This window comes from Caretta caretta, chromosome 6, assembly GCF_965140235.1.
Source record: "Caretta caretta isolate rCarCar2 chromosome 6, rCarCar1.hap1, whole genome shotgun sequence".
Classification (NCBI taxonomy): Eukaryota; Metazoa; Chordata; order Testudines; family Cheloniidae; genus Caretta; species Caretta caretta.
The window spans coordinates 22,308,250-22,336,001 of record NC_134211.1 but is presented as its reverse complement, the minus strand read 5'-3'; the positions used below and the strand labels follow the sequence as shown (position 1 = coordinate 22,336,001).

The 27,752-nt window shown below is 40.4% G+C and overlaps 1 protein-coding gene across 1 annotated transcript in view; it reads left to right on the top strand.

Moving 5' to 3' along the window:
* MUC6 (mucin 6, oligomeric mucus/gel-forming) overlaps positions 1–27,752 on the top strand; it is a 124,097-nt gene that overhangs the window by 77,496 nt on the left and 18,849 nt on the right. Inside the window, exons 4-16 of the mRNA XM_048853131.2 lie at positions 3,341–3,394; positions 5,930–6,164; positions 8,305–8,431; positions 10,501–10,588; positions 12,293–12,402; positions 14,809–15,016; positions 19,278–19,400; positions 20,201–20,321; positions 21,959–22,097; positions 24,030–24,134; positions 24,982–25,054; positions 26,040–26,177; positions 27,217–27,378. Of these exons, the coding sequence (XP_048709088.2) occupies positions 3,341–3,394; positions 5,930–6,164; positions 8,305–8,431; positions 10,501–10,588; positions 12,293–12,402; positions 14,809–15,016; positions 19,278–19,400; positions 20,201–20,321; positions 21,959–22,097; positions 24,030–24,134; positions 24,982–25,054; positions 26,040–26,177; positions 27,217–27,378 (1,683 nt within the window). The remainder of the gene's footprint in view (positions 1–3,340; positions 3,395–5,929; positions 6,165–8,304; positions 8,432–10,500; positions 10,589–12,292; positions 12,403–14,808; positions 15,017–19,277; positions 19,401–20,200; positions 20,322–21,958; positions 22,098–24,029; positions 24,135–24,981; positions 25,055–26,039; positions 26,178–27,216; positions 27,379–27,752) is intronic.

Here is a 27,752-nt window from a genome sequence, read left to right as displayed (position 1 = left end):
CGGGCCAGCCGTGGGTTTTTTGTTCTTATGTGTACATACCCATAGAGTGAGGCAGCAGTGCACATGCTAAGTGCTTAGGGAGTTTTACAGTAAAAATGTAGGAACAGAGTGAGTTTAGGTTCCTGCAGTATTAGGTGGCAGCTGAATGGGGTTCTTGTGGTTAGCAGTGATACCTCAAACTGGGCTTGGCTGCAGTGGCAGCCAGTGACTTTTGTGGCAGGTGAAGCACATACCACAAAGTCTCACAAATACCAATATTTGTCCTCCTCCTTGCAGTTCTGGCCAGAGGTCTCAGGTCTGCCCCACCAGGACCAACCTGTGCCTGGAGGGATCCAGTGTCATGGCCCCACTCCCTCACTCACCAGACAGTATGTTTGCCAATTTTGGTTGGAGTATTCCTGGAAGTTTCATCATGACAATCTTTAATTAAAGACGAATCTTTAATTCCTGGAGACTCCAGGACAATCCTGGAGAAGTGTGGGAACCATCCCCAGAAAGGAACCGTTCAGTAGCATGGTGGCCTTCCCCACAGCCAGGTGCTCATTCTCCTCTTTACAGTCCAGGATGGGGTCTCCGCTTTGTCATGCCAGGACAACTCCAGCCTCCCCCACATCTTCCGCCATGGCGTCTTGGGCCCTTCGGCCATGCAGGGAGCTCCCTCCTGATGTGCTGTGTCAATATGGGGAGGGAGACCCCTGCAGCCCTGCTGTCAGAACCAGCCTTAACTGCTGCAGTCCTGCTGCCACTTCGCTAAGCCATGGTTACCACAGCAACGCACTCATAAAGTGACTGCTGGGCTTGGTAAATTGCCGTGGCAATAAGGCAGCTGCCTGAGGCATTATTAGGGATACCACAATTTGGGTCTCACCCATAATGCTATGTTTTCTGGCATTGTGTTTTACTAGAAAGTCGGAAAGAGTGAATAATGTGATGGCTTTAAATCAAATCACAAGCACTTCTTGTGGACATATGGTTCTTATTTAATATGTAAATGTTTAACTCGCCTTAAAACTCTGTATATATACAAAAAGTGTAGATTTTCTGAATTCTTTGGCTTGGCTGTTCGTCTCTTGATTAGGCTGTTGAGTTGCCTAAACCCCTTTGGGATCTAGGCCTTAGCTCTTTATATGTTCTAAGTGCTTTACTAATATTAGCTAATTGATACATTTGTAGTAATATTAATACAGCGGATATCATTACAAATTCAGCATTTGCTCCCTGGCAGTGATTGTGTTCCCTTCTATTCCAAGTGAAGAAACCACATTTCTGAAGGTATCCAGGACAGTGAATATTTAGTTTTTAACAGCCTTCCCTCGTCACTTCGATTTTGTACATCAAAGTCACACTGTACATTGAAGCAATGACAACAGAGCACTAGGAGGCACTATACTGTTGGAAGTGCTGTCAGCTTCCGGAGACAGAATATAGAAGGGTCTGGACTCCGGAGCAGAGCTGCACAAATAATGGATTTTTCAGTTTGCGGACGATTAAAAAAATTGTTTCAGGTCCAATTAAACATGAAATTCTAAAAAATATTTGGTGAATCAAAAAGTTTTAAAAACTAATTTGGGGTTGAAACGTTTTGTTTTGATTTTTAAATGTTTTGATTGGGTTTTTTTAAGTAAAATTATAGGAAATTTTGTACAAAGTCATTTTGAACTGAAAAATCAAAAAAGGTTTTTTTCAAAAATGTCAAAACATTTAGACTTTTTTGAAATTTTTTTAGATTTTTTTTTTTACTCAAATAGTTAACTAAAACTGACATGAATTCACAAAACATTTTGATGTTGCTGGCTGCATTTTTCTGAAAAAAAAGTTGTGTGTAAAAATTTCATCCATCTGTACTCCTAAGCACTTATAGCTAAAAAAAGAGCCTTTGATACCTTTACAAAAATTAAATGAATATGGCTTAGCATTTCAGTTCTAGTATTCTGAATAAATTATCTCACATATTCTGTCTATTTAAAATTCTTCCTGGAAAAAATGCACTATTTTATTTTCTTCGCTTTCCATCTTAAACTATGTGCAGATAACAAGCTGCTGCATTCACCCCATAATTGCCTGCATTTCACTGATGGATGATGAGATTCCTGAATCTAGTTTGTAAAGAGTTTTGGGGTGAGAGGCACTATATAAATGTTAGCTTTGTTATACTAAGATGATTCTTAACTGTAACTATTTATTTCCCTTCAGGCAGCAGGGGCAACAACTGGCTCGAGTTAAGTAAGTATTTCATCAGTCATAAGTGGGTAAAAGCTATAGGAAGAGAACCCTGAAGGGAGCAAAATTCCCTGTGAAGCAGAGTTCAAGGAGAAAATTTCTCCTCTGCATCCCCATCTCTGCTCATGATTTGCTTACAATAATTATCAAAGCCTTGCTCTTCCCTATACACAAAATGAAACAAAGTCAGCTAAAGTCATTCAGCGAAAATTGCTCTCAGTACACTGATGATATGCTTTGGCATTCCTGTTTATTATTTATCTACATTGCAATTTCAACTGATATATGCCATCATCTGCCAACAATGCCCCTCTGCCATGTACATTGGCTAAACCGGACAATCTCTATGCAAAAGAATAAATGGACACAAATCAGACATCAAGAATTATAACATTCAAAAACCAGTCAGAGAACACTTCAACCTCCCTGGTTACTCAATTACAGACCTAAAAGTTGCAATTCTCCAACAAAAAAAACTTCAAAAACAGACTCCAATGAGAAACTGCAGAATTGGAATTAGTTTGCAAACTGGACACCATTAAATTAGGCTTGAATAAAGACTGTGAGTGGATGGGTCATTATACACAAAGTAAAAACTATTTCCTCATGCTAATTTTTTCCCGTACTGTTACTCACACCTTCTTGTCAACTGTTCGAAATGGGCCATCCTGATTATCACTACAAAAGGTTTTTTTTTTCTCCTGCTGATAATAGCCCACCTTAACTGATTGGTCTCATTACAGTTGGTATGGCAACACCCATTTTTTCGTGTTCTCTGTGTATATTCTTCCTACTGTATTTTCCACTGCATGCATCCGATGAAGTGGGTTTCAGCCCACGAAAGCTTATGCTCAAATAAATTTGTTAATCTCTAAGGTGCCACAAGTACGCCTTACTTTACTCCTAGTTATCACAGCATTCCTGTGTTTGTAGAAAATACCATTTATGGCACTGTCTCCATATGTCCCACGAATACCTATTTGGTGAATGGAAAATAGGCAAGATCCAAACAAGCTAGCTTCGCTAGCAAGTGCAAAAAGGAGTATCTTATTAAAGTTAAAATATGCACGGTTTGGCTGGAAGGATCAGTGGTAATATTTAACCAACTGCTATTTTCCAGATGATGACAGTGAAGAGTCCAGAAGTGCAGAAGATAATGCTATGCTACGTTCAGGTAACAGTTTCTTTTATACTTGCTGGATAAAAGTGGTGAAGTATTTTGTAAGGACCTTCCTTGAGAAGGGTGACCATTGTATCCCTTAGAGCAGATTGAAAAATCAAGTGAAAAATGTCACGGAAAATGCCAATGTTTTGAAGTTGTTTCCATTTTGCAAGTTTGACATAGGGTGGGGTGATTCAAGCCAAGGTGATTAAAATAATAATATTTTCAAAAATAATCAATTTTAAATGAGATTTAGGCTTTGTAAAACTAATTTTAAAATTTGTGTTATTGCAACTTTAGATTAAAATGTATAATAAGTGCTTTACTGCTACTGGTAAGGTCTCTTACTTGAATTTTACAAAACAGCTATAAGCAAAAAAACACAAACTATTGAAAATTAAAGTCCTGATCCTGTTAACACTTTATCAAGTTAACTCACATGAATCATTGACTTCAGTGGGACTACTCATGTGCTTAAGTATGTACCCCTAAATGTTTTCAGCATCAGGAGCTAAAAGTATATTTTTTATTTAAAAATTCTCTTAGTGGCATTAAATCTTTGCCACTTCAAAATGAAATTTTATCACAGTAACCATGAAAAATTATTTAGACTTTCAATACTTTGATAAAGTTATTGTAAACTTTTTTATTCAGACAAGCCAACATTTTCAAAAATAGAGAACTCAAGTTGGGCTCATAAACCTGTATTTAGGCAGCTAAGAGTGGGATTTAGGAAGGCATCTAAGTGATTTAGGAGCACAAGTCCTATTTACTTCAAACCACACACCCTGATAGCCTGCTCTCAGTCAGGATATTTATGAGGCCCGGATATAGTTCTTACAGCATAAAAGAAGATTTAAAATGTGAACTTTCTTGGTAAAATATGAAAGTTTAACAATTAGGAAACAAAAGAACCAAGTACTAAACATCCTCTTTAACAATTTGAAACACTAAAATGGGACAAAAGTAAAACACTAGCAACATGTAAATCCTTTAAAAACCCATTTAAAAAAAACTTTTGTGTATATTTTTTAAATCATAATTTTTATACACCCTGTCTCAAAATGGACCCATTACTCTGTGCAATTTTACTCCATTTTTTTTAACTGAAATGGTTACTCAAAAGTTTATCAAGACCATTATCAAAATGGTTATTGGAATATTGTATGTAATGAATCAATAACTATTTTGATTAAAATGTAGGGGTTTCAGGAAAACCACAGCACAGTTCAATTCACTATATTATTTACCCTCCCCACCCCCCTGCCCCAACTCGGCATGTCTGGCTGAAGCCTAATGGCATCTCTGCCAGCTCATTATTCTGTGATATACCAATTGCATCTACACCTCCAATATTTACCAAAAAATATCTCATGCCTTTAAGATTTGGGCTGGTTCCATCAAGGACAAGTGATTACATTACATATAACTAAAGCTGTGCGAACAACAGATTTTTCAGTTCACTGGCAATTCCAAAAATATCAAAAAAAAGTTTTGGTTTTTTTAAAATTAAAATTAAAAATTTTCAGCAAATCAAAAAGTTGAGAAAAAAGTCATTTGACACCAAACAAGATCTTAATGTTTCATTTAACATGTTTCATGAAACATTTCGGTTTTGACCATTTTTCAATGTTCAGTTTTTAAAATAAAATTAAAGGAACTTTTGAAACAAAAATCAATTTAAAAGACTGAAATGTTTTGTTTTGAAAATGTAATGAAATGGTTTGATGTTTTTCCAGCCAAAATAATTTTTCCAAAACAACATGAATTTGTGAAACGGTCCTGTGTTGCCAAATCTGCACTTTTCACCAAAAAAAAGTTTTGTACAAAAAAATATCACCTAGCTCTACCCCTCGCTGTCACTAATCGGGTCTCCTGATAGCCATCTCAGCAAATTCCGGAGACCGAATGGGCATGTGGACTTGAACCCTGAGCTACCCTCTCCAGTTCTTTGATATAGTCCCTCAAAATTAGAGTTGAGCGGTAATTAAAGTAGCGGATGCCAGCCAAGGAGGAGAGGGGATTGTGGGGAAGCAATGCTTTCCCAAGCTATGGAGAGATGGAAAGCTCCCTTCTACTTATATCAAAGGAAAGAGAGAGAGAACTGCAGTCCCTCCCAACCTTCCTTCCTTTAGCCCCCGGGATTAGGGCACATTTTCTGGGCAGTGAGAAGGAAGATTGCAGTGGTGTTGTCCGCGCTGTATTTGCCCTGTGTATAAACAGACAGCCCAAATGTGTTTCAGAGCATCTTTCACCTGCACTGTATTGACTTAAAATTTGAGGAGAGAAAAAAAAATCAGATAATCTGATGCAAATGTCATTCATGGACAGAAAATAAAGGAGAAGAATTAAAGGCATATAGATACTCTGGAAAAAGAATAGATCCTAAACTGAATATAAATTCAGTTTCTCTGAGAGTTTATTTAAATTCCAAGCTCATCAGCTTTTACTGCTATTGGAACATGACTGGTAGTGTTTAGAATGACTGTCAATCTCATCAAACATGGCACAAGATAACCTAAATACATTTTCTCTTTCATTTCTTAGACAAGGGTTCATGTTCTACCTGGGGTGCAGGGCATTTCTCCACCTTTGATAATTATTTGTATGACTTCTCTGGGACTTGCAACTACATCTTCACCACCGTATGCGATGATGTTAGCCCAGACTTCAACATCCAGTTCCGCCGTGGAGTGAACAAGAAAATTACAAGAATCATCATTGAGTTGGGAGCTGTGGTCATCATGGTTAAAAAGAACGTCATTGTGCTCAAGGATGTTGGGTAAGCTTCAGGGATATATCGAATAGCAGTGGATAAACAAAGGCAAGGAGCTATGTGAGATACACTAGACAGGTCTGTGATCGTACTGCAGGGAAAGCTCAGTCTGTCCATTTCACTTATCCATTTTGTGCCCAAAATGGATTAATAAATTATAGAAATTAGACACAAATGACCTACTTAGAGACTGACTTTATCCCCTTCTACCAAAGCAGATTATAACTGCCAAATAAATGTAAATCAAGCATAGACTACACCTGTACAAAATACTCAGTGTGAAGCCAAAAAGCAGGTGAAACTTCTCATCTCACAATAATTCCCAAATTAAAACTACATTGACCTAAAGCTTAGCAATCCTCTTAAGTGAGCCTAGTTCTAGTTTCAAATTCACCTGGGCCAGCTGATGAAACTAGGTGAAATTTAGAGGTTCAGGTATGTTTTGTTTTGAGCTCATTTGAACTTGAATTTCAATGACTGTGAACCCAAACTTTTGAGTGTTGCACTTCTGTAGGGGAACAGAAAATAAGGGAACATCTGGAGACTTTCTGGGAACTCCCTACTTGCCATGGCTGCTTTCTGTTCTCATTATTCCTAGAACTACCCTCTCTAGAAGGCAGCAAATTCAGGGAAACCGTTTGCTGGGGAGATTGAGAAATGTGCTGATTGCCTTCAGAAGCTGAAATTCCCAAAATGAAGTTTCAGCAATGTTCATGAGTTGGGCAACTTTGAGTTTTTGCCTATAGATAAATGCAGAGAAAGGATATGGATGGCTATAGAAAGTTTGTATGTTATTATATTCACCCATATTTTTACAACTATCATCAGCAGAAAAATAAGACTTGTACCTACAGCTGTACACATTTTTTTAAACAAACAGTAAATTCACTTTGTATAAATCAATAGCCATTGGTTCAGGGACTTGAGTCTCCCACCTCTCAAGCAGGCGTCCTAACTACCTCGCTATCAAGTCTCTCTGGCCCAATGACAAATTATTTATCCACATTGGATCAGCTTCAACCAGGGAGACCCATATGAGAATATCCCATAGCCCAATGGCTAGAGCACTCTCATGCAACGGGGAGACCAAAGTTCAGATCCCTTCTCACCATCAGGTAAAGGGAAGAACTGAACGTTTATCTCCCACATGAGTGCCTCTAACCACGGGGCTAAAGCTTATAAGAGAAGTGGTACCAGGACCTTCAGATGTTATATGAATCTAGCCCCTTTAAAAACACCCAGAAACAGGGTTTCAGGTCAGACAAAATGTTGCATGAGACCTGAAATGGACTTCTTTGCTTTGCCAAATTCTTTTTGAAATTTTCAAATTCACTTAGACTCAAACCATTTCCCCCCCAATTCTTTGGAACTGCCAGAGAACCCAGCTGCTCTTGTAATTGTACCTCAATTTGGCAAACTGCACTGAAAAACACTTGGCTTATGGATTAATTTGCAAGGACAACTGTGTAAATGAATGGAACTAGCTGCAGGGCCTGCATTTTAAACTTGGTGTCCCTAGACTAGCAATGATGAAATATATTCAATACATATTTATATTGGTTCTTTATTTTCACTGGTCTCTAGCTTTAGAATTCAGCCACTAGTCCCAAGTCCTGTTCCTGCTACACAGCTCCCATTATGCGATTCCTCCTCACAGTGCCAAGCCTCAGCACTGGTAGAATTCGTATATTAACATAGACTGTGACTCTCATGACCTCTTCAGGGTAACGACTGACAGCTACTAGTACTCAGACAATAGGTGTGTGGAGATACCTAAGAAGAGATTAGCAATTGCCTTATAAACACCAAACCTAGCTGAGCTCTATTGTTAAAATATAGCATTATTCCCCCCCATCCCAATGTTCATATCCCATACTGATTTTTAATATTATAATCAGGCTTTAGATGTATATCGTTGATCCTTTTTTTAAACAGCAGATTGTCTTGCATATATTCAAATATCCTGAAAAGTCCCAGCTAGGAGGGAACACACAAATTCTTTCTTAATTTGCCACCAAATACCACGTGGTTCACAGATAGCTATGCAGTATCACCATTACACATGATGACTGCCCAGTTGTACCTGATACCAGCGCACACACTTTTACATAGTAGGATCAATTTTTTTTTTTCTTCCTCATAACAGTATCATCAAGTTGCCATATACCAGCAATGGAATCCAAATTGCACCTTTTGGACGCACCGTCCGCCTGGTGACCAAACTGATGGAGATGGAGCTGGAAGTTGTCTGGAACAATGTTGACTATCTCATGGTGAGTAAAATCTTGTCACAAAGCAAAAGGAGAAACTTTTGCTGGAATACTGAAAATTCGCTATCCCTAAGTGGGTGTTTTTACATGCATTCATTGTTTTTATTTGTACTGAGGTTGTGAATGTGCCCTTTAAAGTCCTTAAATGTATGGCATAATGGCTCATTGGCCTCCCAGGTGAGGGCAGTATAAGCATTTACTCATCTTATTAATGGATGTATAAAATAGGGGGACAGTTAGTGCACATAAAAATACATGAAACCCAGTTTTCTTCTCAATGGCTACAATGCAGGTTAGTAACAGATGTTGTCATTACTTTTATGTACTTCACTGATATTCCAGAGAGGTAGATGGAGTCATGTTGCGTACCTAGATATAGAAATAAATTACTTGGGACTATGTTGAAGACCACATTACTTCTGAGAATATGATCCAGATACTTGTCTTTAAAGAAATGTAGTACAGTATATGGTGAGCATGGGTCTAGCCTGGAGCACCATCTCATACACTTCTTTGCAGGAAATTCAAGCCCAAGTCTCTTCTCATGTACACTGTTGTAAATCGGCAGCAACTTCACTGAAGTCAGGAGAGTAAACAGAGTGACACAGGAGTAAAACTGAAACAAATAAAAGAAGAATTAAATGCTCCATTTTTAAGAACAACTCCTGTTTCTCCAGTGTCCAGGGCTGTGAATATCATGGAGGTGGAGCTTAGAGAAAGCAGGAAAAAGTGTATAACAAATGTAATGGACAAGCACAAAAACTTACAAAGTCTTCAGAGCCCTGTATGAGCAGATCTGTTGAGCTGATGCCCATTTCCTCTTACTGTCTCTCCACTGGCTATGGAAGAAAGAAGAGCAACTGATGCTCTGAAGCCCTAAGGGATTGTTGCAGCAGAAATATTATCCACCTAGCCCATGTCCACCTCCACACAGTTTGCAATGCTTGTTCAGGAGAAACTCAACAGTGAAACGGCAGTAAGTGCTTGCAGGTCAGGATTAAGATGCATTGGTAGTGCTGTATATGGAAACTAGCACATGGCCTTCATACATCTTGCCTTCTTACAGCTACCGTAATAGGCCCTCACTTGAAATAGTACCAAATCTACCACCTCATTAAAAGATACAAAACAGATATATAAAATGTATTGATAAACCCAAGAAATCTGGTCAACATGTTCTTTAAAAAATATATTCAATACCTGTGTTTGCTCTGGCATAGATGAGAATTCCAGATCCACATTTCTTATCTCCACTTACTGAGAAGAGGAAAAGAATACCTGACTGGGAAAAGGAGCATATCACTTTCAATTCTCTTCCCTCAAGTCACATCTACCAATGTGATATATGCCATCATGTGCCAGCAATGCCCCTCTGCCATGTACATTGGCCAAACTGGACAGACTCTACGTAAAAGAATAAATGGACACAAATCAGATGTCAAGAATAACAACATTCAAAAACCAGTTGGAGAACACTTCAATCTCCCTGGTCACTCAATTACAGACCTAAAAGTCGCAATATTACAACAAAAAAACCTTCAAAAACGGACTCCGAGAGACTGCTGAGTTGGAATTAATTTGCAAACTGGACACCATTAAATTAGGCTTGAATAAAGACTGGGAGTGGATGGGTCATTACACAAAGTAAAACTATTTCCCCATGCTTATTTCCCCTCCCCTACTGTTACTCACACCTTCTTGTCAACTGCTTAAAATGGGCCATCCTGATTATCACTACAAAAGGTTTTTTTCTCCTGCTGATAATAGCTCACCTTAATTGATCACTCTCGTTACAGTGTATATGGCAACACCCATTTTTTCATGTTCTCTGTGTATATATATCTTCCTACTGTATTTTCCACTGCATGCATCTGATGAAGTGGGTTTTAGCCCACAAAAGCTTATGCTCAAATAAATTTCGTAGTCTCTAAGGTGCCACAAGTACTCCTTGTTCTTTTAACTGAAAGGGGTGACTTTACTTGGGAATCCCAACTAAGGTTAGTTGAGAAGATATCTTGGCCCACAGACATGTCTTAATTATGATATTTCCTTTGTTGTTTTTTTTATTTTAGGTTACGGTTGAGAGAAAATATATGAGAAAAACTTGCGGAATGTGTGGGAATTTTGATGGACAGGAATTAAATGAGTTTCTGAGTGAAGGTAAGAGCAAAGTCCAGACCAAACACAAGGGGCTAACCACACCAAATCAATGAGCATATTTAACTGCTGGATTCCTGTGCTCAGATTATCCATACTGTTTCTGAAGTCAATAAGACCCCCATATAATTCATCCACAGGCATATCAACCATTACACTCTGGTTCTCCAGAATGGGGCCAATTTCTATTTGTATTACAGTAACATCTAAGGGACCCTCAAATCAGTTATCAAACCACATTGTGCTAGGCACTGTACAAACGTGGTAAAGAGCAATCACCCTGCCTCAGGGAATTTACACAATCTAGGTTTATGATAAGACATGACAAGTGGATGAAACAGCCAAAGTGGGGAGAATGAGATAACAGTAAAGCAAACATGTTTTTTGCACAACATTCTGTAGTCTTAGCTTAATACTTGGCTAGCCTTTGTCAGATGCAGTTTACTGTACACATCGCAGAGGTGAGTTTTAAGGAGGGAACTGAAGGGCAATACAATAGCTTTATAGCGTTTGATTAATGTTGCCCCACCTGTAGAGGACAGCATAGGAGAAAGTTTACTTTTCCCACAAACACCTTCACCCTAACAGGCAGTAAAAAGAGGCATTGTTGGCAGAGCAAAGGCAGCAGTCGGCATTAAATAAGCTAATAGATCTGATAGGTAAGATAGGGCTAACATGGGAAGGGCCTTGAAAGGTTTTTAAAAAATTTGTGTTTAACATGGTGGAAAAATTGGAGCCTTTGGAGGGAGTCAAAGAGAGAGGGATGACATTCTCAGAGCAATGAGCCACATAGAGGATTCTAGCAGCGGCATTTTGAATGGACTTCCAGGGGGGAAGAGAGGCATAGTTGTAGTCAGCAATGCCAGGGGAGAAGTAGGTTGCAAGTAGTCCAGATGAGAGTCTTGGTGATGTGGAGAAAGAGGAAAGGCCAGATCTTAGATATATAAGATAGGAAGAATCTTCAAGATTTAGGCACATCTTGGATCTAGAGAGTGGACTTAGTCAAAGATGATACCCAGATTTCAGGCAGGAGTGATGGGAGAATGGTATTACTGTCGACATTGACAGAGAAAGGGAGGACAGAGGAGCAGTTAGAGGGACATTGAGTGTTCAGTTTTGGCCCAGTTAAATTTAAACTTGATAGCTGGACATCCATAAGGAGTCATCCAAAAGATGCACTGAGATTTGGATTTGAACAGAGGAAGACAGGTAGAGAAGTAGATTTGTGAGTCATATAGCTACTTATTATCAGGTAGGATAGGAACTTGACAAAAGCCATTTGATAAGTGACAGTTTATATCATCCAATGCCTTTCAGGCAGCATCAGTGTAGGAGCTGACACATACATTGCTATTCTCATCTGGATGCTCCAGGCTGATGTCTGCTTTTAGGGAGCGCAGGCAGCAGCCTCACACACAACAAATCATGGAAACCATTTTTTTTCCCAAAGCCAGTACATACCAGCAATCATGTCTTCCATGAAGTGTCCACACATTTCCTTTCAATAGGCTGGTATGGTCTTATTATAAATTATGTTCCATTATTTTTAGCAACACGTTTAACTATGCAGTTACTCACTAGCACATTGTAGGGTGAGAGAATAGAGCATGATTTTTTTTCTGCGTGGCAGTGCAGGATGCTACCATCAGCTCATCAAACTAGTCTAGATAGACCTTTTTCAGATCTACTCTGTGCCTCAACTTACAGGTAAATTGCTGGATGCATACCAGTTTGCCACTTTACAGAAAATTGATGACCCATCAGAGATCTGCCCATCTGAGGAGATGGCAATTCCCAATATTCCTCGCAAAAAATATGTAAGTATCACTTTTCTGGCCTTGCCTACAGCATAAACTTGAACAGAGAAGTAGATGAATTAGGAATCATTAACTCAGAGATGATAATTGATATGATAGTGGTTAACATCATCAAAAGATTTAGTGTATGGAGATGAAGAAAAGAGGCTCTTTGCACTAGAATGCATGTGTGACCCACCCACCTCCTGAGTGTAATGTTCTGTCCCATCTAGTAGCACTGAGACTACTTAGAGAGAGAGTAATGAGTTTGCTCTACAGCCTTAGTTAATGGCCAAATGACTTTTAGCTCATGCTGTAGAGGCTCATGCACTAAGCTCCAAAGGTCCCAGGTTTGATCCTGCCCACCAATGACCAGGGTCTCTCGGTGTTATAAGTGGAGACTCATCTGGGATTTCAACTGGGAAGTCTCTGAAGCTCAGGATGTGCTTCCTCAGCTAGGGGAAGTATGTAACCCACACACCTCCTGGGTGTGGTGTTCTGTCCCATCTAATGGCACCAAGACCATTTAGAGAGAGAGATTAATGAGTTTGCTCTACAGCCTTACTTAATGGCCATATGGCTTGAGGCTCATGCATTTAGCTCCAGAGGTCCCAGGTTTGATCCTGACAACTGGGGTCTGTCAGTGTTACACATGTTTTATACAGTCCAGAAATACAACCCGGTGTGGATTTATAAGGCTCACAAATGGAAACACAAAAGCTTAGCACACAGCTTTCTTAGCACACAGGTCCTTATACAAACCCCGCTGACGTCAGTGTGGTTTCACTGATCTTTGTATTAGGCCAGTATGACTCCCCACTAAGTACTGTGTAAACTCAAAGACATTCAGTGCGCAAGGATCATTTTACCAGGCAGCAGCATCTCACATGGAGTCTGCCACCATCAAGTGAAATTACACCAGAGGGGTGATAGATGAGCACCTGCAAGCATGGAAGCACAGAGTCCATTGTACTCTGGATGATGGGAGTAGAGGTGGGGGAGCAGGAGACAGTTGAGAGGTATAAAACTGGCATGTATGTCAAGGGATCTGCAGAACCCCCAGCAGTTTCATATGGAATAAACCCATTCTTCTCACAAATGGAGTTTCCGCTATCTCATTTCATCAGGGGAACTCAAGAAGTTTCCTGTCTCTTACACAGAACTTTCCTGTCTAGAAGATTTTCTGGAGTCTAGTTAATACCACGTACCTAAAAAGCAAATACTTATCTCTATCTTCTAAATGGTGGTGTAGATTACAGAGATGGTTGTTCATTTTGGACTAATTGTAACTGTGTGTCAGAATATGCACTTATATTGCAGCTGTTATAAAGTGGTTACTATTTTACTGTATGTAGGCACTATGTATATAGAGTGTGCTGAAAGGACATTGATTTTTCTCTTGAAATGGGCAGCATTACATTTTTCCCCCATCCCTACTATTTTAAGGATATTTTTCTACCATTCATTTGACAATCCAAGAATTCCATTCGATTTGCCTGTAAAAACAGCCCTTCTCCTGGAAGGCTAGTTCTAGTGCTCCAAAGAACAAGCAGGCAATTAGAATACCGTTCTAGGGTGAGTCAACAAATGGCAGGATATAAGGAAGGGAACTGACTAGTGGTCTGAACAAGAGCCACTGTATATCATTGAGTGGAAAATAATCATCTGGATGTGAGGAGCTACACCGGTGCAGGGTTCTAGCCCCACTTGTTAAAAGAATCTTGCTTTGAACTGGTGGAGTACTTCTTTTGGCTCAGTCAGTCACGGGTCTGCTACTTTAACATTGTTTTCCTTTGAGATGTTGTACTTCAGCAGATAACATTATGTGCAATACCAGCAAATGAAAATAATCTTTTTTAAAAATTCAGCATTGCCAGCTATCACTACATTCCTAAAAGCATCATTGTCTGTAAGGAGGAATGTCACCCAGAAACACTATAGAAAACATTGTGTTACCTCTTGTAATCAGGCACAGGTTCACTAAATGTCCAATGTGCTCTTGGGCTGCCAGGCACATCTGCACTTCGAGGGTTTTTTAGGAGGTGTCCATAGCATCGCTGTTCCAAAATACATTCTTCCTTCTGCTAATTCTTCATGAGAGAACATTATCCCTGCATGTAACACTGTAATCCATAGTCATGGAAGTGTGATGGCAGTAAAAGAATGATTAGCTTTTAATATGATGAGAGGGAAAAATGATTAAATATTTACAGAGCCTTTCCCCTTTAAAATGTATCATTTGTATTCTCTTCCATTTTCAGAATTTCCTATGCACTTTGATCCAAATAAATACAGTAGTATAACTGAGAGCTGCAAACAATTCCTCCAGTAATTAAAAGCTCAAGATCTGCTTGTTTTATAGACATTTCAACATAGCAAGGACATTACTAGCACCCACTTTCCATTTATTTCTTATCATTTATTTAGGCCAGGATCTGCTCCCAGCTACTCAACCTTGTGTCTCCAGCTTGCAACGTGTCCAAGAAAGCGTTTGTCATCCGTTGTCAGCTTGATATGCAGGACTGTAGCAATCCAGGGCAAAGAAACTGTACTTGTGCTACACTGTCAGAGTACTCTAGGCAATGTACCATGTCCCACCAAGCAGTCTCTGATTGGAGGAGTGCAGACTTCTGCTGTAAGTTACAATGTTTTACTCCACACCTTGACTTATATGTCCTATAGATAAAGAATGATTAATGAAATTTTTAAAAGCCACTAGGAAAGCTTCCACCCATACAAATCAAGGAGGGATTGGGTTGGGTTGGGTTGGGTTATAGACCCTGGGATGATCTTTGACAAGCCATTACAGGCAAAGTAATATTTCATCTATTAAGAAATATAGAATCATAGAATCATAGAATATCAGGTTGGAAGGGACCTCAGGAGGTTATCTAGTCCAACCCCCTGCTCAAAGCAGGACCAATCCCCAACTAAATCATCCCAGCCAGGGACTAACCATTCAGATTAATGTCAGTGCTTGTCCTATTATTTTGAAATTACTGGTAATCTTAGCAAAGGTGCTCTGCTCCTTTCAGCTACACCTGTGCTAATTGTTTGCAATTAAACTCAAAACAATTCAATTCTCCAGGTTAGAGGTTTCATTACAAATACAGATCAGATCAGGCTCAGCAAAAGCCACAAATGGCTAGTTTATATTTGCATTATATGTTAGTTTGCATTGAAATCATATAAAATTACTAGTTACAAAGTGAAATCAGGTGAAGCTAGGCAGCATCAAGCGAATTTTGTTCTGATGTGATGTGTATATTTTGTTTTGATGTGTATACTTCCTTGCAACTTTAAAAGGAGCTCAAGAGACTGAAAGTACAACCCTTTATGGATCAAAATTGTTTGGTTTCATCATGCCTGTTTTGAAGTTTAACAAAGTGGGAGGCATGATGTGGCAAACCTTTGGCAAAGGACTCTCAAAAAGCATATTCATTAATTTTAATTACAACACAATGCAGCCCAGTTGAAAGCTTAACTGACAAGACAGAATTCTAGGCAGCATTTTGGGAAGAGATCTAGATGCCAAGTGACATTCAGAGTCTAAGGCAATGAAGCATATTCCTCTGAAACTCCAAGCACCTGGTTAATGGGAAAGCTGAGCTGCCTCGTGCTCTATAACTGGTGTTTAGTACCCAAACATAACTTCTGAGGCTGCATTTGGTGTAGTTTTTTGTAGTTTTGTCAATATTCAGCCCAAATGCCATAGAATGAAGAGACAGCAGAAAGACAAAAGGAGATGTTTGAAAGAAAAGACACATTAAGACAACTACCTAATTGTGTAGTTGGCTTACCTTCCCTCTCATAAGCAAACCCTCCCAATCCACCTGAAGTAAAGCAAGTAGCGTGATCTGTGGATGGATCAACTGTGGAACATCTGGCACAGATGTGTTTGATTTTGGATCAGCAAGTTATTCAGGAGGAGCCAGATTTACGTGCAGATCATCCACAGCTGTTGCAGTGATACTATACAGCCAGTCCAAAAACAAAGGGAAAACAAGCCCCCCCCCCCCCCCCCAATGCAGCAAGACAAAAGGCAGAAGAATGCTCCTGGATTTGGATCCCAGGCCATAAAACTTAAAGGGGAAAATACCCACAAGTGAAGCCTCGGAAAACTGGCAGACTTCTCAGGCCCTCTCTATCAGGCTGCTTTCTCTGCCCACTACACCGTATTCACTATGTGCTAGTCCTTCCTCAAATCAACCCGGGAAAAGAGCCAACTTTTAAAGAGCCCTAAGTCCTCCTATCATCTGCTCCACCAGTTACTAAGCTTTTGCTCTGAAGTGCCACACAAAAAAATCCTCTCTCACATGTTGGAGGTTGCCAAAGGATTGTCCCTACATGCCTCCCTCTAAATTCAGGCATACAAAATCCCTACCAGTCAGCAAGAGTTAGAGGGATCAAATCTCTGTTTTGAGAACATTCCCTGGGTATTCATTCATTCATTCAGGGAGCATGCATCCTCAAATCAGCAGGGACATGTCCACAAACAGTCCTCAAAATTTTTTGCAAATGTTTAAGGTGCTAAGGCTGTAGCATCTGGCAGTTCAAAACCTTCCACTGCTCTCAACCACCAGGCCTAGGCACCCCCACAGTGGGAAGGAGACAGTGTCCCCTTCCATATCTCAGATAGGTCCCTGAGGTGGGAGCAAAAGACAAGGGGGAAAATAAAGATATGAATGTGAGACCAAAAAGCCTCTGGGTTCTCATTGACAGGAGTTAAATTGCTCCTAAGCATCCCACTTCAAGCTCCAAGTGAGTGCAGACTCAGGGTGCAAGGCATGGACAGTTTGTTTCTTGGATCAGGATTGGACTTTAGCTGCAAATATAAAATCTGGCAGAATGGAATCCTATGCAGGATTCAAGGAAGTTGGTTTGCTTTATTAAACCCTTCAGAATCTGGCTGAAACTCTGATGTTTAGTTAGTGCATTTTAATGGAGTTTCATTGTTTTATAAGCAGTCATGCTGACCAATGAAAGTCACAGGTAACAAAGTGATTATTATTTCTCAACCAACACTCATTAAATTATCAGAGAGATAATGTATGCCAAGAAAGAGGTTCTTTCAAAATGACCTTTCATAATATCAGGCTGTCCTTTTAAAACATCATTTAACCATAATTCTGTTTACTTTTTATGTATTTATATGGTCATTTTCTCCCACCAGTGGTTAATTTTTTAAATAAATTGCTTTAACAGGAACATCCTTCTCTTTCCTCCTTATTCTGTTACCTGTGACTTCAGCATCTGCTACTATTTATTTGGAGTTTAGCATGAGAAGGGTAATGAATATAATCCAGACAAGATTATATTCCTGAATCCAGTAATTGATTTCCAATGTTTTATTACAAAGTCCTTATCCTCACCTTCAAGGCCTTTTATCCTCTTGCCCTAACTACATCTCTGATCTCATATCCGTCTCTTCGCTTAGTCCCTATACTCCTCCCAGTCTTCACGTATGACTGCTCTCCAGCTCTTTGTTACACTTTTGGCTTTCTGCCTTCTGTCATGCTTCTCTCTGTGCTCAGGGAAATCTCCTGCTTCCCGCATGCCAAGTGCCACCGCCCCCTCCCACTCCTCCAAATCCCACTTCTTCCTGGAATTGTTCTCTTTTTCATCCCTCCAATATTCTCTCCCCAATCTCCTTTCCCTAAATGGGTGTCCCAGTTTTGTTTAGCATTTGATTTGTCTTGCCTCTCTTAGGTTGTAAAGTCCTCAGGGCAGCAAGCCTGTCCCAATCAGTATTTGTAAGGCACTGTACATGTTCACAATGCTATATAATAATGCTCATTAATCATACTAAAAATAATATCCCCTGTCTAGTCTTTGCTACGACAATGTTAATGTTGCAAGCAGGCCATTCACTTAAAAAAATGTTACTAGAACTTGTAGTCACAAAAAAATCAAAAGTGAGGCTATTCAGAGTGAAGGTTAAAAAACAAATATTTGCAAGTTAGAAAATAAAAATATTATACTCCAAAAAATAAGTGTCTGAAACTCTGAAAACATCAAGGGTCTGATTATCCCCTGCTCGGCACCATTCATAGTCATTGACACTTGTCCAAAATGGGTGCCAAACATTACTTAATGAGCCTTGCAGTGATTTTGGCAGTAAAAATGACTACATAAGGTGCAGGGCAGTGGAGGATCTGGTGCTTGAAATTCCAATGTTAATCTTAACTCTCCCTTCTCCCACTTATCTTTCCCTTCCTGATGGGAGAATCCTACTAGTTGTCACCTGAAAAACTTACGTGTCCCCTGTTCTGTATATTAATAATGCTAAAGGGAGGGATTTTCAACAGTGCCTAAGTGACTTAGGAGCACAAATCCCACTGAAAGTCAACAAGATTGTTCCTGAAGTCACATAGGCACTTTTAAAAACCACACCTATGGCTTTTATTGTAACTGATATAATCTGCTATCACTCTCCCAGCCTGCCACAGATGCAGAGGGACTTCAGGCTCATTTTCATAGAATCATAGAATATCAGGGTTGGAAGGGACCTCAGAAGGTCTTCTAGCCCAACCCCCTGCTCAAAGCAGGACCAATCCCCAACTAAATCATTTTTCAGAAGTGTGCATGGTTTCAGGGGTCTGACGCCTATAAGTGTAGGGTGCATGTAGAAAAGGTGATCTGATCTCTAGCCTTTGTCAGGAATGTAGTCTCCAGTAAGTCTGGGTTAAAGAATGAAAAATGAATAGATTGGGTATCTGGGCCATGGTGAGATGATAGACTGGGGATGGGGAGTGAAGGTTTGTGTGCTACAGGAAGCGCCAGATACCAGGAGAGTGGGGAGAGCCTCATCTCCAGTCTCTAGGGCCAGTGAGAAGTTTTCCTTTGTTCATATTTAGAAAGATGCCTTAATACTTTTCATTGTTGTTGTATTTCAGCTGTAGGAAAATGTTCAGCAGACCAAATCTATAAGGAGTGTGGTTCTCCATGTGTTAAAACCTGTTCCAACCCAGAGTACAGCTGTTCCAGTTACTGTACATATGGTTGCTTCTGCCCAGAAGGTAAAGTATTACCATAAAACTAGTATTGATTTCATCATAAATCATTCATGCAATTAGTTTTGGCACATATCCAGCTGACAAAAATTTTCCATTTAATTAATACACCACATCATGGTATCAGACACTGTGCTGCTGGAAGTGCCATTTCTCAGATGAGATATAAAACTGAGGTCCTGACCCCTTGGGGTCATTAAAGATCCCTTGGCACTTTTTCAAGAATAGAGAAGTAACACCCCCATTCTGGCCAATATGGGATAATTATACCCTGCCTACTTTATGTTCCCCCCTTTTGTTTAAATTGGATTGGATAGAATTAACTTGTTGTGCTAATCTCTTATGTAGTGTTGCCACGCGCTGTTAGACAGTTGCCATCCAGAAGTGGCTGCATTTCATTGGTGAATAGAGAGATTGAGCTTTGTTATGCAGAGTTTGTAAAAGCCTGAGGCATACTTCAGACAGAATTTCGACAGAAATTTAGTTTATTACCATTTTGGGGCATTTCCTGAAATTTCAGTAATAAAATGTAAAGCTAATTCATTCCCATTAAGTGCTCAAAATCTGTTATTCTTTATATAGACTTAATCTCATTCTAAATAAGGGAGCTAAAATTTAGCAGATATGGAAAACCACATGATACACAACTGCTCTGAGTCTGGACAAAAGGCTGTGCTGAAATGCCACTCTCTGAAATGTTGCCTCTGCGAGACACAGGGCACATAATACAACAGTTCTGAGTAGCTAAGTGGTAGCTAAGCATCTGAAAATGTCTATCTGCCTAATTTATTTGCTTCTCTCGATAGGCACTGTTCTTGATGACATCTCAAAAAATCGAACATGTGTTCCCATTGACCAGTGCCCATGTACACTGAATGGGGAGAAATATGATCCTGGCGTTACCATGAAAGCAACATGCAGGAGCTGGTGCGTGGTGGCAGGTTTCTTTGAAAAGTGTGGAAAGCATCCTGGCCAAGTGGCTGGAAAATTTGACATAATTGTGGCCCAGACTTTCAGAGGACAGACACAAATGTGTTTACATCATCTGTACACAAATCTGCTTTGAACACTCAGGACTCTTCATCTGTAATTGCTGATAGAGTAATGTATGCCTAAATTCCTGATCTATGTGTACAAAAGCAAATGTGGCCTTATTCTGTGCAAATTTACAATAACTATCACCAGAGTTATCACTAATTGTCAACTTTGCTGGCAATCTGAGCAGAGAGACTTTGAAGCACTGAATGGGCCATGGAGACTAACCTCCCCTTTCACCACTAGAAATGGTTCCCCTAGGTTAATGTTTTAATAATTTCGTGTTGCAATGTGGAGAATATTGCTCCACTGTTTTCCATGCTGCATCTATTCTGTGGATAAAGAAGGAATTTGGTCTCCAGTGCAGCACTTTTCATCATTGATTTATTTATGATTTACATGGCTGATGGAGACCCAAGCCGTACAAGGTGTCATGGGATTCACTGACCACAGTGGCGCCTCCTGCTGGCCGTACTGGAGATTAACTCTGTCAGCTCATGCTTTCCCTCTGCTGCTGTCTTCTCCCATTGTCTCATTCTGGAGCCCCATTCTCAACCTCAGGAACTGCAGCTTCCTCTTCGTGTCTTGGCACTCCAGCTAGGTCACTAAGGTCCTCCCCTTCTGGGGAACAGTCCATCAGCAGTCCTAGGCAGTCTTCCCCTACGGCTACCCAGTTCTGTGCCACACCCTTGGTGCCTGGTAGAGGAACCTGGGCCCGCCCTCTTCTCCGGGTTCCAGTCCAGGGACCCTCAGCTCAGCAGTTCTCAGCTTCCTCCCTCTGCCCTCACTGCTCCTTTCCTAGCCTTGTTCTTACCCTCTGGCTCCCCCTCTCCCTGGGTATACCAGCTCCACCAACCCTCCTCCCACTTCCTAGGGAGTGACTGCTGACTGCTTTTCCCAGCCTTTCTCAGCAGCCCTATCTGTAGCCTGTTACCTGACTTTATAGGCCCTGCCTGTTCCTTTCACTCAACTGCCTGCTCCCTGGCTCCCCCTCTAGGTGCAACCTGTGGAGCTAACTGGCCTACTCGGCCACCTTAACCCCTTCCAGTCTTGTGTGAGGTAGACTCCCCATCACACAAGGGTCTCATCAGCTACAGATTGAGATAAATTTTGTCTACTAATATATTTAGCAAATGATAATGCAAAACACAAAAAATTCACAGAGGGAAAGAAATATATACATATTAATATATTTCCTTACTAAGAAGTTATTGAACGTTTAGAGCCAAAAAAAAAAAGAATTCAGGAGATAATGGAAATGAAAGTTTAGAACATGTAAGGTACTATATCATGTTGGCTACTCATTGTGGCATACATCAACCACTATCCAAGATGATCAGTTCAGTCATCTTCAGATTTCCACAGTGGAAGAGCCTGAGGCTGTCAACTTCAAGGTATTGCTACACAGAGATATGACCACAGACATGCTGTTGTAAGGCAACCAAAAAAACAACAAAAACCCCAGATCGTGGGACCAAATCCTGCTAGACCGTTAATAGTCATTTAATGCGCATTCTTGTTTTCCCCAGTAAATGTACAATGGGTCAGTGGAACTGCAATGAACTACCCTGCCCAGGAAGATGTTCCCTGGAGGGAGGCTCCTTTGTCACCACATTTGATTCCAGGTCATACCGGTTCCATGGAGTCTGCACATATATCCTCATGAAGGTAAGCTGCAGAGATCATGAACTACACAAGATTAACAGAAGGGAAGTGTCATAATTACTATCTACCTTTATTCCCGCCCCCGACCCCCCATATAAACTAAAATCTTCCAATGACCTCCATTTATCCCACATATCATACGTGATGCCAAGTAGCAATTTGGTGTTGAAAAAGCTGGCAAGTGTTTTGCATTGGTGCATAATGTAATGTCAGAAAACTCCTAGAATCAGGAAATGGTACTATGCAATTGGCTTTGGGATAATTAGTTAACTTTATAACACACTATAATCATTATAAGGATGGTATTTTTGGTTTCTGTTTGTTCCAAGGTGATAAATAAGCTGATGGCATCCTCTACCTGTGTGACGCTAGGACAGTCCTGTAAGTAAATACCTTGTGCCTGTGGCAATTGCTGGTAAATCTTACGATGGATTCTGAATGACAAAGTTTCCATTTTGTAATTATGTTTACTTGCAAGTTGGAGCCATTGAGTATAAACTGTTGAGGCATGTTATCAAATAACTACAATAAAGATTTCATTTTACATCTATATAATCTGACCCTTTGGACCTGGAAGTGACGTTGGAAGTAAATTTAACAAAGAACCTCTGTGTGATCTATCTGGCACAACAATCCCTGACAGCTTCAACCGTCATGGTTGTCCCCAATAGATCACACAGAGGTTCTTTGTTAAATTTACTTCCAACGTCACTTCCAGGTCCAAAGGGTCAGATTATATAGATGTAAAATTAAATCTTTATTGTAGTTATTTGATAACGTCTCAACAGTTTATACTCAATGGCTCCAACTTGCAAGTAAATATAATTACAAAATGGAAACTTTGTCATTCAGAATCCATCATAAAGTTTACCAGCAAATGCCACAGGTAAAAAGTATTTACTTACAAGGCTGCCCTAGCCTCAGACAGGTCGAGGATGCCATCAGCTTATTCATCACCTTGGAACAAACAGAAACCTGAAATGAAATTTCCCCTGGAACAGACATTGAGTATCTGCCCTAGAAAGGGCTGCCACTTGTTAGAGTTAAAAATACTATTCATAGTTTAGTTGAAGTCTTGCTGAGAAGGGGAGATTTTGTTAAAGGAGCAGAAATACGCAGCAATTGGCCACCAAGGATTCAAACAGCTTAAATTGTCTCTGGCATTTGTATCACCAGTAAATTCTCTTAGTAACTAATAAAGGGCACAAACGGCAAAATTCAAAAACCCAAAATCCAAGGATCACCAAAATAGGTATCCTTGATGCAAATGCCGATAAGAAGGTATTGGCTGTGAACAGGTACACAGGAAACCCATTTTTTTGCATTTTACCCCGTACATTACTATGGCCATCATTCAAAAGTCAACATTTGCTAACAGGGACATCCTAGTATCTGAGACACCACAATATTTCCCTATACATAGAATGGGATAAAATTGCAGTATCTAAGATATTACTTGCTGGTAACAGTTGAAAAATGTTGACTTTTTAATGCAGTTATTTTAAATATTCATGCCTAAGTGTCAGTTTTTTAGCATTTAAGTAGCATGTTGAAATCCTGCATTAAAGGAACTTACACTTGAAAATGGAGCCCACCATATTCTCTTTTAAAGAGAGGTTGGAGAGACCAGGCTGTCCCCAGTGTTAGTTTACTTTGAGAAATATGCTGTGATACAAGAAGGGTTACTCGGTAGCAATAAAATGTTAAAGATATATTGGAAATGCACAACAGAACACCTTCTTCCTCCATTGCTTCAAGTTCACTTACACTTTGTGAGAATGAGAAGGGTTACAAGGAACCTTATATGGACACCACCAAAAAGTGCAATGTCAGGGTAAAACAGCAAGAACAATACAAGATTCTGTGGTGATAAATGGATTTGGGGTATAGCTTATTTTTTCCTGAACATAACCATGCTTTTTTGTTTTCCTTCAGAGTCCCAGCCTTCCATACAATGGAACCCTGATGGCTGTGTATGATAAGTCTGGTTACTCTCATTCTGAAACATCATTGACTGCTATAATTTACCTTTCTGCAAAGGTAAGAGTGCAGTACACAAGTCCTGTGCAACATTCCAGTAGCCAGTCTATCAGAGTTAATATTCAGAGGCATTGCAGGTGTCATCATATGAAAATCTGGGGAAAGGGGGAAATTAGTTGCTTCAAATGGAAGTGTATTCCATAATGGAAAGGTAACAACTTCAGAGAGATGTGTGATGTCACATCAGTTCAGCAAGTTAGGGGTGCTGAACATAGAGTAACCAGTTTTACAAAGTGAAAAATCAAAACAGGGTGGCAGGATGTCTGCTAGGAAAAGAATTAATAAATCTTTTCTCACTAAATATCATGATGACAGTAATAGTTGATTAAAATAAAGATAATAGAAATACCAACTCTCTCCCACTCTGTGGGTACACTGGATTGCCTGCAGGTCTCAGGTAGTAAGAGGCATTTGGTCTTCAGCCCAGCTATGCAGTAATGACTCAATTAATGTCCAGATTGAGACATTTTTTAATCATGAAGATTAATTGAGAAAAGAAGCCTGATAACAGTCGTAAAATAAGTTAAGGGCTGTTACAAAGAGGATTCTGATCTATTGTTCTCCATGTCCATAGAGGGTAGGACAAGCGGTCATCATCTTAATCTGCAGTAAAGGAGATTAAGGTTAGGTATTAGGAGAAACTTTAACTACAAGGATAGTTAAGTACTGGAATAGTTTACCAAGGGAGGTTATGAAATCCCTGTTACTGGAGATTTTTAAGATTGGATTGGGTTGGACAAAACCTGTCAGGGATACCTAGATATCCTTAATCCTACCTCCATGTGAAGGGATGGACTAAATGACCCTACATTTCTATGATTCTGACTCTGTGCCCTCTTCTTCACAGGACAAAATTGTGATTTCTCAAAATGAACTTCTCACTGATGATGATGAACTCAAGTGGCTACCTTATAGATCAGGTAAAGAACAAGGGAGAACATGGAAAGTGCTAGATTGGATTAGACCGGAGTGGGCAAACTTTTTGGCCCGAGGGCCACATCGGGGTTGCAAAACTGTATGGAGGGCCAGGTATGGAAGGCTGTGCCTCCCCAAATAGCCTGGCCCCTGCCCCCTATCTGCCCCCTCCCACTTCCTGCCCCCCTGACTGCCTGCCTCAGAACTCCCAACCCGTCCAGCCCCGCCCCCGCTCCTTGTCCCCTAACCACCCCCCTCCGGGACCCCGTCCCCTATCCAACCCCTGCCACTCCCTGTCCCCTGACTGCCCCGACACCTATCCACACCCCCACCCCTAACCCCCCCCAGGACCCCACCCCCTATCCAACCCCCCTGCTCCCTGTCCCCTGACTGCGCCGACCGCTATCCACATCCCACCCCCTGACAAGACCCCCGGGACTCCCACACCTATCCAACCCCCCCTGTTCCCAGTCCCCTGACTGCCCCCCAGAACCTCTGCCCCCTGCTCCCTGTCCCGACTGCCCCCCAGGATCCCCTGCCCCTTATGCAACCCCCCTGCTCCCTTACCATGCCACTCAGAGTGGCAGGAGCTTACAGCCACGCTGCCGCGCTAACCAGCAGGTGTGGCGGGACAGAGCTCTGGTGGTGCAGCGATCTGAGGCTGCGAGGGAGAGGGGACAGCAGGGGAGGGGCTGGGGGCTAGCCTCCCCGACCAGGAGTTCAGGGGCTGGGCAGAACAGTTCCACGGGCCAGATGTGGCCCGCGGGCCATAGTTTACCCACCTCTGGATTAGACATTTCATTAATCTGATCCAGCATCCTTTCTCCCAAAATTGCTAATAGCAGCTGTTTCAGGAGAAGGTGAAAAATCCATAATGCAGTTACCCAAACGTGCAGTGGAACATGTGAAGGCAGCATATATGCATAAGCAGAATTTTAAAATAAATAGATAAATCCAAGTAATTATTTTAAATGATCTAATTTATTTTAGGTGACATCACCATTTTCAAACAGTCCTCCACCCACATTCAAATGTATACCACCTTTGGACTGGAGCTAATAGTTCAAACTCAGCCAGTGTTTCAGGCCTATATAAAAGTTGGACTTCTCTTCAAAGGCAGAACCCTAGGTAAGAAATCCAGTCTCCTCCACATTTCATTATGAAGGAGGGAGGTGGTGAAATTATGTCTTTTAATAGCCATTGTATAATGGATAAACTCTTCCTATGATTCTCAAAAGCTACAATGCAAAGCTATTGTGTGTTGATAAGAGCTTTTTTCCAGCAATCTTAACAAAAGCAATTGATAGAATTTGAAGTGGCACAGACTAGGCGTGATATCCACCCTCTTTTGGAATAACATTGATTTCCCAACCTATCTTCTACAAGGTGTGCTTTGTAAAAGGCAAGAGTGTCTGTGAAACTCTGCCTTGTTCAACATGTACTTTACTACACATCAAATGAGTCAGGGCACCTATATAGCCCAACCTAATTCACTGTGCATTTTAGAAGATTGCGTGGATTATTCAAGAACCCAGTGGCTCTCTTGATCAATGGGCACCATAGGGGATACATGGATTTACTGTGCAGCAGATATAGCCAAGAATACGTATTCTGCACAACTTTTTGTTTAGAATGCTGTAAGCAGTGCCAAATAATTGCATGTGCAGAAAGAGCAATTTCTTCAAGCTCTCAGGACTCAGCCAGATCAAAGTCAATTTTTACAGGAACACTCAATTCCAGTTCTCAGTGAGGGCTATTTTCCATACCACGTTCTAACTTTCTATGCCTAATTGCTTTGATGTTAGAGCCATTCAAAAAAAGTCACAATAACTTTTTTCAGTTGGAATTGAGTATTTTCTCCCTTTCTTTTTATTTTTAAAAAGAACTGAATTATTTTTCTCCAAAAAACTTTCCATACAAATTCACCTGAAGGAAATGAACAGACTTGGTGAATTTTAACTTACTAAGTGAAACAGACAAAGTTATGAGTGATTGAAAAACAGTTTTATAACAGAAATGCTTAACCCATTTAATCTATAGTAGTCATTACCACTTCAGTTATAATTACCGATACATTTTATTATTACTATACAGCAAAGACATATCATCATTAGTGTATAAATGTTCCTTGTTTTTCATTCGGCCCTTGTGTTCCCCATGTGATCAGGGTTGTGTGGCAATTATAATGGAGACACTACAGACGACTTCATGACCAGCATGGATATTATTGAAGGAACAGCAGGCCTGTTCGTGGACTCCTGGAGATCAGGGAACTGCCACCCTGCTGCAGAGAGGGACACAGATCCTTGCTCTATGAGTCAATTGAACAGTAAGTCGAATGCCCTGACCTATCAGATCACCCTAATTGGCTTCCTCTTTCTGAATGATTACCATAAGCTCATCCACAAGGGAACAAAGGGTCTAAGAGAGAAGAAGAGGACTGTACATCACTGATTCCTTCATCTATAGGAAGATGTAGATTTCTAGAATATTCTTGAATAAGCCAATCTATGATGAGATCTCTCTCTAAAGATCTGACTATGGGTTTGAAGTAGCCTTGATAAGTTGGAGGAGTTCCTATTGATACTCCAACTGATATCCTGAAGTCCTTTGAGATTTTAGTCTCTGACTTTCCAATTCTGTGACTGAAAACCAGTATTACCTTCTCAATGAATTAAATAAGACAGACACAGCCACCTCCTT